Below are 11482 nucleotides of genomic sequence, written 5' to 3'. Positions count from 1 at the left end.
GAATTTGCCTGATCTTTGCTTCAACTTTTTTTCTCTTAAACTGGTGCAACTATCAATATGCAACCAAACACTTTCCAGTATTATAGCGCATTCACATTTCTTCCCATCAAAAGAAAACAACATTCAAGATAAGAATTATGTTAGTTTATTATGGTGATATTCCTCAGTTCTCTGTTAACAATGGGATAGAAACAAGCTGTAATTGTCAGTCTCTCAGTGCAACTACATGTGAAGACATGCAAGGGGTAGTGTAAGGTTGACTTGGAGACTGTGAATAAGCTGTTGACTGTCAATCACAGTGTTAGAAGGCACTGAGCGGTGAAAATGGATGTGTTGCTAAGGACACTCAGAAACTGTAGCATGTAAATGTAGTATGACAACACAGTGACAACATTCAAACAACAGACTGGCTAGGCTTTCAGTCTTTCACTTCAAACTGGGGTACAGTGCGGACTTACAGTCTTCCTCCACTCCTGATGTTTAAAAGTCATCCATTCCCTCAGTAAAAAGGCCCTCCATTTGGACTGAGCTGTAGAACTTCAAATGAAATATTTAAGGATTTTCAAGTTAATCCAGAATTAAAGGTTCAGATTAAGTTAACCAGGGCATTTTGATTCCCTGTGATGTTTAAGAAAGCCTATATGACACTCTTACAAAGAGCATGGAGGCACTATGTCTGATTATACAAAGACATATTCAATGAATAAGTCAAATTTTCACTTAAAAATGCAGGGGTACTGTTGAAATACAATACTACTTGCAAGTATGTACAAATATATATTTTAAATAGCACCATTTTAGTTCCCCCTGCAGGTAAATGTTTGGCATTGCAAAGATAATTGTTTTAGCATTTCCCGCTGAATATGGCCTTATTGAATTTTGGATCCGTCCTTGGCGTGGGCTAGGAGAACCTCACTGGTCCCTCTGCCCAGTCCCAGCACTGAGAAGCTCAGAAATGGACCAGTAGCACTCAAATTACCCTCTGTCGGACAGAGACAGAGGGAAAGGAAGTGAGGAATAGAGGAGAGGAGGAATGGAGAGATGGGAAGAAAGAAATGGTGAAAAATGGATAAACGTGAATGACAGCAAGAGCGTGACAGGTCAAGTATAAAAGTATTGGGGAATGAAAGTGGAGAGAGAGGGAGGGTGAATACATCGATGACACAAGGGCATGACATGTTAAAACATATAAGACACAACCTTCTTTTCCTTCCATAATTGCCAAATCAGTGTACGTCATTGCGCAGTCAACATCTACTTCTAAGCTATTTTTAATCATTCAATGAGAAACCTTTTCTTCCTGAATGAAGGACTTACCTCCATAATAATAGAGCAGAGCTAAGCCCACTGCAAGGCTAAAGCAACTCAGGAAGAACAGAGGTCCTGCAAAGAGAGGAGAGATAGTATGCATCGTCTTGATGAGGGGGCACTGGACCGTGTAAATGGTAAGACAATCTCATAACATGGTAGACAGACAAACAGAGACAAGCAGGCATCATCATACTGAGTGATGTTATACCCATGGCTTCCTCTAAAGAAAATATATCTCTCGACCATGTGATCGGTAGTTGCTGGTTCATTAGAACTGTTCATTGACCTACTGTAAGGATAACAAAGTATTCAAAGGAATTAGGATAGAGGTTGTTTTGCGGGCGTGTGAGTGACACGTGAGCTGGTCTGACCAACAAAAGCAGAGAACTGGGGCTGATCACACTGAATGGAGGTTACTAAATGTCCACATGATGCTTAGCTGAGGTTATGGAGGTGACATGGATGGATGCTAAACAAATCTTAGGTTGGATGCTTGACTGAGCTAAAAAAAAAATGTGCTTAACCTACTCATAAGAAGCAACAGTTCCACAAAATTCTATTCCTAACAGGTCAAATTCGTTCAACTTCGAAGAAGAAATATACTATACAGTTGTTCCCTAACATTTGCATTCTGAAGGAACTGTCAACTTGTATCCCAGTCAAGTCGTTAGTTATCCTTAGCACTAGTGTAATATTGGATTTACCCCTGTCATTAAGTACATATCTCTCCATGCGGCGGGCCACAGTGTTAGTCCCCATTGGGTCTGCAGGCTCTAGAACAGAAACAACACGGAACACTGTTAGTCAGTCTCCACAGCATCACACACAGACACACAAATTGGCAAACATCTGTAAATAGGAAACTGACAGTGAAAGAGACAGATATAGAAACACACAGAGAAGGAGAGAGAGAGAAACGACCGGTATACAGACAGACGGACACACACAGCAAGAGATCAGTAAATCTCCTTAGTGCTGTACCTCTTCTGCGGCTGACTCTGGTAGGCAGGTTGAAATAGACATTGTAGGCGTGGATCTGAAGCCCCCTGTAGAACTCATGACACGCCTCCTCTCCCTTCCCCTGCAGGTGCACCAGCAGCTCAGCCAATCGCACCACAGTGGGCACACTCAGGTTCCTGAACTGGAGCAGAATTAGACAAGCATCCAATCACAAGTGTCCACACAGCTGCCTTATGCCCAATTATCCATAGTGCATTCATGGATCTATAATAAGTACTTCATCCTGACTGTTATTGTCAATTATTCCCTAGAATCACAAAATACTACACAACACATTTCAAAAACAGAATCATTGAAAATTGCATGACCATTTGTGGCTGAAAAAGTAGAGGCCTGGATGGTGAGGGTTCCCTGGTGAGAGTGGTGATGTAAAGCTGTGTGCACCCTGTAGTGAAGTACTCAATCCCTTCAGACAGTTAGCATACTCACTAGGCTACTTACCCTCTGGGCCTCCTTGTCAGTCAGTATCTGAGGGTAGGTCCTGTTGAGCTGCAGCACCAGCTTGTCCACCAGCTCAGTGTGCATCCTCTGGTCTGAACACAGGAACTGGGAGTCTCTCTGCAGCTGCACATGGTAGCCGTCTGAGTATGACCAGGGAGCTAGGGAATACAGGAGATAAGGCACAAATGAATACACACTTTAATTAAACTATTTACTTATTTAGTTTTACAATGTATAGCAAACATAGGACTTTTGTTTCAGAAGCACATAAATGGTCTCTTGCAACGCAATTTTTAATTTATTTAATTTAACCAGGAAGGGCTTTGAGATTTAAAATCTCTTTTTCAAGAGTGTCCTCGCCAAGATAGGCAGCACCAAGTCATGACAAAAATTACAGACAAACAACATGAAAAACTACAATTAATATAGTAAAAACCATAGAATTCACAAGAGTATAACAAAATCAAAAACAGCAAGTTAAAAACATTGACAGGTCAGGGAATCTGTCTCACGATCATTCATCAGTGATTTAAAAATAGCAATCGGGACAAGTTCTTCCAGTTTAAAAGTATTTTGTAAGGCGTTCCAAGACGATGGTGCAGAGTACTTAAAAGCCCTTTTTACCAAATTCAGTTCGGGCATTTGGAACAGTTAGCAGGATAAAGTCCAGCGAACGAAGAGAGTTCCCACCCCATTTCGGAACAATAAAAATGGCCAAATAAAAAGGTTGTAAACCCAAAATGGCTTTGTAAATAAAAGTATACCAGTGACTGAGCCTACGAGTGACTAGAGAAGGCCAGCCAACCCTTGTATACAACGTGCAGTGGTGCGTAAGGGTTTTACAGTTTAAAATAAATCTCAAATAGAGTGAACAACGCACACCCCTACATGCTTAACTGAACTAGTGTCACTGAGGTCAGATTAAAGAGGCAGGTCTAATTGTAACTCTGAATACTTGGCACTGAACAGCACTTTTGGCTGTCTACACTAGTCTATTCTGTAAACCATGGTTGTAGGCATTAGTCCTCCAAGAGGAAATAAGGGTTAAGAGGTTTAGTGTCCCTTTTTAGAAACATTAATTGATCTTGCCACGCAAGGGGCACACTGCGTTAGTGAAGATGCACCATGCAAAAGAGAAAGTGTTTACATTCTGTATTTACGCTCGTTGGTTACAGTGTTGCATGCATGGCAACATTAGTTGAAGCATTGCTCGCATAACCCTTGGTACAAAGTATCAAATTGCTATTGGCATATACAGAATATTAAATGTATGTTATTGCGAGGTCTACTCAAATGTAAATCATATTTACAGTGTTTGTGATAAGTGTAGGTCAAATGTTGGTAAAAATAACCAAGTAAAATACGACCAATAGTCTACTCTATCTTGATTTGTTATTGAGATTGAGAAGGTCAGCAACAGCCAGCCACCAGGTCGTGGCGGCGACGCGACATGGTGGCGATAGTGAGTGGCAGATTGTCCTCTGCTGCGCATGATTCACACATAACCAAAGCAAAAGCCCCAAAAGATTTATTCAAATTCACTAACCTGCCATGGAAGATAACGGAGATAAGGCTTGAGGCTTCCCCTTTTTCGACCGATGACTACCTGTTAGCTAACTTCCTGCTCTCCCTACTTTGACGCTCTTCCCATGTTGACACCACAACCGGCCGTGCTCTGTAGCCTAGTGCACGAGGGACTATTAAAGAGTGGCGTCACTGACTGATAAATGTACCAGAATAGTTAAATGTCCAAGCTACTATTAAATAACGTGTACCTACACTGTTATTACGCGGCAGCCTACCTACCAATGTAACTCATTTATTTAACATTTTCCATACAAACCAAACCACAATAGAAAACAAAACCAACAATATTTTCCATACAGACAAAACCAACAATACATTTACATTACAGTACCAGTCAAAAGTTTGAACACAACTACTCAATCAAGGGTTTTTATTTATTTGGACTATTTTCTACATTGTAGAATAATATTGAAAACGTCAAAACTATGAAATTACACATATGGAATAATGTAGTAACCAAACAAGTGTTAAACAAATCAAAATATATTTTATATTTCAGATTCTTCAAAGTAGCCACCATTTGTCTTGATGACAGCTTTGCACACTCTTGGCATTCTCTCAACCAGCTTCATGAGGTAGTCACCTGGATGCATTTCAATTAACAGGTGTGCCTTGTTAAAAGCTAATTTGTGGAATTTCTTTCCTTCTTAATGCGTTTGAGCCAATCAGTTGCATTGTGACAAGGTAGGGGTGGTATACAGAAGATCGCACTTTTTGGTAAAATACCAAGTCCATATTATGGAGAGAACAGCTCGAATAAGCAAAGAGAAATTACAGTACATCATTACTTTAAGACATGAAGGTCAGTCAATCTGGAAAATGTCAAGAACTTTTAAAGTTTCAAGTGGAGTCGCAAAAACCATCAAGCACTATGATGTAACTGTCTCTCATGAGGACCACCACAGGAAAGGAAGTCCCAGAGTTACCTCTGCTGCAGAGGACATTATTTTCTTTATTTATTTCACCTTTATTTAACCAGGTAGGCTAGTTGAGAACAAGTTCTCATTTGCAACTGCGGCCTGGCCAAGATAAATCATAGCTGTGTGAACAGACAACACAGAGTTACACATGGAGTAAACAATTAACAAGTCAATAACACAGTAGAAAAAAAGTCTATATACATTGTGTGCAAAAGGCATGAGGAGATAGGTGAATAATTACAATTTTGCAGATTAACACTGGAGTGATAAATGATCAGATGGTCATGTACAGGTAGAGATATTGGTGTGCAAAAGAGCAGAAAAGTAAATAAATATAAACAGTATGGGTATGAGGTAGGTAAAGTTGGGTGGGCTATTTACCGATAGACTATGTACAGCTGCAGCGATCGGTTAGCTGCTCAGATAGCAGATGCTTGAAGTTGGTGAGGGAGATAAAAGTCTCCAACTTCAGCGATTTTTGCAATTCGTTCCAGTCACTGGCAGCAGAGAACTGGAAGGAAAGGCGGCCATATGAGGTGTTGGCTTTGGAGATGACCAGTGAAAAATACCTGCTGGAGTGTTTGCTACGGGTGGGTGTTGCTATTGTGACCAGTAAGCTGAGATAAGGTGGAGCTTTACCTAGCATGGACTTGTAGATGACCTGGAGCCAGTGGGTCTGGCGACGAATATGTAGCAAGGGCCAGCCGACTAGAGCATACAGGTCGCAGTGGTGGGTGGTATAAGGTGCTTTAGTAACAAAACGGATGGCACTGTGATAAACTGCATCCAGTTTGCTGAGTAGAGTATTGGAAGCTATTTTCTAGATGACATCGCCAAAGTCAAGGATCGGTAGGATAGTCAGTTTTACTAGGGTAAGTTTGGCGGCGTGAGTGAAGGAGGCTTTGTTGCGGAATAGAAAGCCGATTCTAGATTTGATTTTAGATTGGAGATGTTTGATATGAGTCTGGAAGGAGAGTTTACCGTCTAGCCAGACACCTAGGTACTTATAGATGTCCACATATTCTAGGTCGGAACCATCCAGGGTGGTGATGCTAGTCGGGCGTGCGGGTGCAGGCAGCGAACGGTTGAAAAGTATGCATTTGGTTTTACTACCGTTTAAGAGCAGTTGGAGGCCACGGAAGGAGTGTTGTATGGCATTGAAGCTCGTTTGGAGGTTAGATAGCACAGTGTCCAAAGACGGGCCGGAAGTATACAGAATGGTGTCGTCTGCGTAGAGGTGGATCAGGGAATCACCCGCAGCAAGAGCAACATCATTGATATATACAGAGAAAAGAGTCGGCCCGAGAATTGAACCCTGTGGCACCTCCATAGAGACTGCCAGAGGACCGGACAGCATGCCCTCCGATTTGACACACTGAAGTCTGTCTGCAAAGTAGTTGGTGAACCAGGCAAGGCAGTCATCAGAAAAACAGAGGCTACTGAGTCTGCCGATAAGAATATGGTGATTGACAGAGTCGAAAGCCTTGGCAAGGTCGATGAAGACGGCTGCACAGTACTGTCTTTTATCGATGGCGGTTATGATATAGTTTAGTACCTTGAGCGTGGCTGAGGTGCACCGATGACCGGCTCGGAAACCAGATTGCACAGCGGAGAAGGTACGGTGGGATTCGAGATGGTCAGTGACCTGTTTGTTGACTTGGCTTTCGAAGGCCTTAGATAGGCAGGGCAGGATGGATATAAGTCGGTAACAGTTTGGGTCCAGGGTGTCTCCCCCTTTGAAGAGGGGGATGACTGCGGCAGCTTTCCAATCCTTGGGGATCTCAGACGATATGAAAGAGAGGTTGAACAGGCTGGTAATAGGGGTTGCGACAATGGCGGCGGATAGTTTCAGAAATAGAGGGTCCAGATTGTCAAGCCCAGCTGATTTGTACGGGTCCAGGTTTTGCAGCTCTTTCAGAACATATGCTATCTGGATTTGGGTAAAGGAGAACCTGCTGAGGCTTGGGCGAGTAGCTGCGGGAGGGCGGAGCTGTTGGCCGAGGTTGGAGTAGCCAGGCGGAAGGCATGGCCAGCCGTTGAGAAATGCTTGTTGAAGTTTTCGATAATCATGGATTTATCGGTGGTGACCGTGTTACCTAGCCTCAGTGCAGTGGGCAGCTGGGAGGAGGTGCTCTTGTTCTCCATGGACTTCACAGTGTCCCAGAATTTTTTGAAGTTAGAGCTACAGGATGCAAATTTCTACCTGAAGAAGCTGGCCTGCGCTTTCCTGACTGACTGCGTGTATTGGTTCCTGATTTCCCTGAACAGTTGCATATTGCGGGGACTATTCGATGCTATTGCAGTCCGCCACAGGATGTTTTTGTGCTGGTCGAGGGCAGTCAGGTCTGGAGTGAACCAAGGGCTATATCTGTTCTTAGTTCTGCATTTTCTGAACGGAGCATGCCTATCTAAAATGGTGAGGAAGTTACTTTTAAAGAATGACCAGGCATCCTCAACTGACGGGATGAGGTCAATATCCTTCCAGGATACTCGGGCCAGGTCGATTAGAAAGGCCTGCTCACAGAAGTGTTTTAGTGAGCGTTTGACAGTGATGAGGGGTGTTCGTTTGACTGCGGATCCGTAGCGGATACAGGCAATGAGGCAGTGATCGCTGAGATCCTGGTTGAAGACAGCAGAGGTGTATTTGGAGGGCTAGTTGGTCAGGATGACATCTATGTGGGTGCCCTTGTTTACAGATTTAGGGTTGTACCTGGTGGGTTCCTTGATCATTTGTGTGAGATTGAGGGCATCTAGCTTAGATTGTAGGACTGCCGGGGTGCTAAGCATATATATATATCAGGAATCAAGGTAAGACCCAGATGCAGACTGTCGAAGTAACGAATGCACCAATTTGTAAGTCGCTCTGGATAAGAGCGTCTGCTAAATGACTTAAATGTAATGTAAATGTTTATTGTAACCATCAGGGGTGGGCAAAGACAGGTCAAGGCAGGCAGGGGTCGAAAATCCAGAGTATGGTATAGGACGGGAGGCAGACTCACAGTCAGGGACAGGCAGGGTTCAGTAATCCAGGGTAAGGCAAAGGTACAGGACGACACGCAGGCTCAGGGTCAGGCAGAGAGGTCAGGCAGCGGGTACAGGGTCAGGACAGGCAAAGGTCAAAACCGTCAGGACAGGCAAAGAGAGGCTGGGAAACGATAGGAGCTGACAGGAAAGGTAAGCTTGAACGAACAAGACAAACTGGCCACAAATAGACAGAGAACACAAGTATAAAAACACAGGGGATAATAGGGAAGAAGGGCGACACCTGGAGGGGGGTGGAGGCAAGTACAAGGACAGGTGAAGCAGATCAGGGCGTGACAGTACCCACCCCCCCTTAGGGATGCCTGGGCGTATACCTGGTTGACTGGGGTTCCGGCAGGGGGAGGTTGGCAAAAGGGCCGGGTCCAATATGTCTTTAGCGGGAACCCAGCACCTCTACTCCGGGCCATAACCTTCCCAGGAAACCCCTGCCCCATGGTCGAACCCTCGGGAGGCGTCTCACCGTGTACGCTGGCTGGCACTCGATGACACGGGGGGAAGGATGGGCCTAGAAACAGAAGACATGGGGTAGTCAGACATGGTTTTGACTCTAGACACAGAAAAGTTAGGACAAAAATACGGAGGATACAGGTCGACAGAGGATGAACAGCAGAGGGGCTAATGACCTTGAACCGGGGGGGACAGGTCTTGGCTTCCGGGGGTGTAGCGGCGTGCCAGTGCCTCAGCCCTATGGCGACGTGTCAGTGTCTCAGACTTGACCTTCTTGGATACTGGTCGGTGCTGCAGAAGCGAAGTGGCCCGGGTCTTACTGAACCCCTCCCGGAGGTCCTGGTACTCTGTGGAACTGGCGGAGAGGTCCGGGGCAATTTCCAAGCCCCCCGGAAGACATCCCGGGGCAGGCAGAGCTGACTTCAGGCAATGAGTGTGGCAGGACGGGCTACAGCCCACGATGGCACCTGTAGCCCTGTCAATGGAGGGATTGTGTTACTGGAGCCAAGAGAAACCCAATACCACGGGGACCTGCGGAAACTCAACCTGCAGGAATTGGATAGCCTCGCTGTTGTTCCCCGACTTTCGTAGGCTGATGGGGTGGTCTGGTGGGTGACCCGGCCTATAGAGAGCCCATCTAGCACTGGGGATGCCCAGCTCTGACACCAGGGTAATGTCCATGAGACTCACATCGGCCCCCGAGTCGATCAGTACCTGGAGAGACTTGGACTGGTCGCCCCACAGCATGGTGGCATAGAGAGGGGGGCGAGTAAGGAGACAATAACAATTATCTTTCAGACCCACCAGTGTACTCACTCCAACGAATGAGCTAGCTCTCTTGAAGGGACAAGTAGACACAAAATGACTGGCAGAACTGCAATACAGACAACTCTGGGTCTCAAGTCTGCGTACGCGTTCGGCTGGAGACAGCCCTGCCGAGCTGCATCGGCTCGGGAAGAGGTGAATCGGCAGTCTCCGGAGGTTCTTGGAGGGACTCGGGTAAACACAGATGCTTTGGGGGATGTAGACACCAGGGACTTCTGGAGTTCATCATCAGCAAGTTGGGATCCCCGAGTGAGTGACTGGGACCGCAATCGAACCTCTTGTCCCTCCTACATTCCCGTAGCCGACCATCGATCCGGATGGTTAAAGCGATGACTGAGTCGAGATGCATCGGTAGTTCTTGGGCTGCCAGCTCATCCTTTACCTCCTCTGATAATCAATGCAGGAACGTGTCGAACAGTGCTTCCGGGTGCCAGGTACCCTCCGCTGCTAGCGTGCGGAACTCCACCGCATAGTCTGCCACACTGAGTGTGTCCTGCCAAAGCTGGAGTAACTTCCGGGCAGCCTGTCACAATGTTAACAGTGAAGTGGCGACTCCAGGATGCTGGCCTTCTAGGCAGAGTTCCTTTGTCTAGAGTTCATCTGTCCAGTGTCTGTGTTCTTTCTTAATCTTTTCTTTTTATTGGCCAGTCTGAGATATGGCTTTTTCTTTGCAAGTCTGCCGAGAAGGCCAGTATCCCGGAGTCGCCTCTTCACTGTTGACGTTGAGACTGGTGTTTTGCAGGTACTATTTAATGAAGCTGGCAGTTGAGGTCTTGTGAGTCGTCTGTTTCTCAAACTAGACACTCTAGTGTACTTGTCCTCTTGCTCAGTTGTGCACCGGGGCCTCCCACTCCTCTTTCTATTCTGGTTAGACCCAGTTTGCGCTGTTCTGTGAAGGGAGTAGTACACAGAGTTGTACGAGATCGTCAGTTTCTTGGCAATTTCTGGCATGGAATAGCCTTAATTTCTCTGAACAAGAATAGACTGATGAGTGTCAGAAGAAAGTCTTTGTTTCTGGCCATTTTGAGCCTGTAATCGAACCCACAAATGCTGATGCTCCAGATACTCAACTAGTCTAAAGAAGGCCAGTTGTATTGCTTCTTTAATAAGAACAACAGTTTTCCTTGGATTAGCTAACACAACGTGCCATTGGAACACAGGAGTGATGTTCTCCGTAGATATATGTGTGTAGATATTCCATAAAAATCTGCCTTTTCCAGCTACAATAGTTACTTACAACATAAAACATGTTTACACTTTATTTGTGATCAATTTGATGTTATTTTAACAGACAAAAACAAGGACATTTCTCAGTGACCCCAAACTTTTGAACGGTAGTGTACAGTTGAAGTCGGAAGTTTACATGCACTTTGGTTGAAGTCATTAAAACTAGTTTTTCAACCACTCCACAAATTTCTTGTAAACTAACTATAGTTTTGGCAATCTACTTTGTGCATGACACAAGTCATTTTCCAACAATTGTTTACAGACAGATTATTTCACTTATAATTCACTGTATCACAATTCCAGTGGGTCAGAAGTTTGCATACACTAAGTTTATTGTGTCTTTAAACCGCTTGGAAAATTCCAGAAAATGATGTCATGGCTTTAGAAGCTTCTGATTGGCTAATTGACATAATTTGTGCCAATTTGAGGTGTACTTGTGAATGTATCTCAAGGCCTACCTTCAAACTCAGTGCCTCTTTGCTTGACATCATGTGGAAATCAAAATAAATCAGCCTAGACCTCCACAAGTCTGGTTCATCCTTGGGAGCAATTTCCAAACGCCTGAAGGTACCACATCCATCTGTACAAACAATAGTACGCAAGTATAAACACCATGGGACCATGCAGCCGTCATACCGCTCAGGAAGAAGACGAGTTCTGTC

General features: G+C 44.9%; 1 protein-coding gene across 4 annotated transcripts; it reads right to left on the bottom strand.

The window, feature by feature from the left end:
• Positions 1 to 6: 6 nt before the first annotated feature.
• LOC124019429 (caspase recruitment domain-containing protein 19-like) lies at positions 7 to 4457 on the bottom strand. 4 transcript variants are annotated; one of them, XM_046334769.1, is made up of 6 exons: positions 4319 to 4457; positions 2761 to 2930; positions 2293 to 2452; positions 2016 to 2084; positions 1318 to 1383; positions 11 to 982 (listed from the first exon to the last, which is right to left on the bottom strand). In XM_046334769.1, the coding sequence occupies exons 1-6, from the start codon at positions 4323 to 4325 to the stop codon at positions 870 to 872; spliced, it is 585 nt and encodes a 194-aa protein (XP_046190725.1). In that variant the 5' UTR covers positions 4326 to 4457; the 3' UTR covers positions 11 to 869. The 4 variants fall into 4 exon arrangements, with proteins under 4 accessions (XP_046190727.1, XP_046190725.1, XP_046190728.1 ...); XM_046334770.1 differs by having other exon boundaries at positions 17 to 982; positions 2773 to 2930; XM_046334771.1 differs by lacking the exon at positions 2016 to 2084 and having other exon boundaries at positions 7 to 982.
• Positions 4458 to 11482: the final 7025 nt, after the last annotated feature.

Source organism: Oncorhynchus gorbuscha, unplaced genomic scaffold (genome assembly GCF_021184085.1).
Source record: "Oncorhynchus gorbuscha isolate QuinsamMale2020 ecotype Even-year unplaced genomic scaffold, OgorEven_v1.0 Un_scaffold_918, whole genome shotgun sequence".
Classification (NCBI taxonomy): Eukaryota; Metazoa; Chordata; class Actinopteri; order Salmoniformes; family Salmonidae; genus Oncorhynchus; species Oncorhynchus gorbuscha.
This window is presented reverse-complemented; position numbering and strand designations above follow the sequence as displayed.

What these genes read in the sequence shown, in the direction of transcription:
- LOC124019429 (XM_046334769.1), bottom strand. An exon ending in ATATGTACTTAATGACAGGG is followed by an intron (nt 1,384 to 2,015) that starts GTAAATCCAATA and finishes CTCTCTTTGCAG; the next exon opens with GACCTCTGTTCTTCCTGAGT. An exon ending in TCTGCTCTATTATTATGGAG is followed by an intron (nt 983 to 1,317) that starts GTAAGTCCTTCA and finishes TCTGTCCGACAG; the next exon opens with AGGGTAATTTGAGTGCTACT.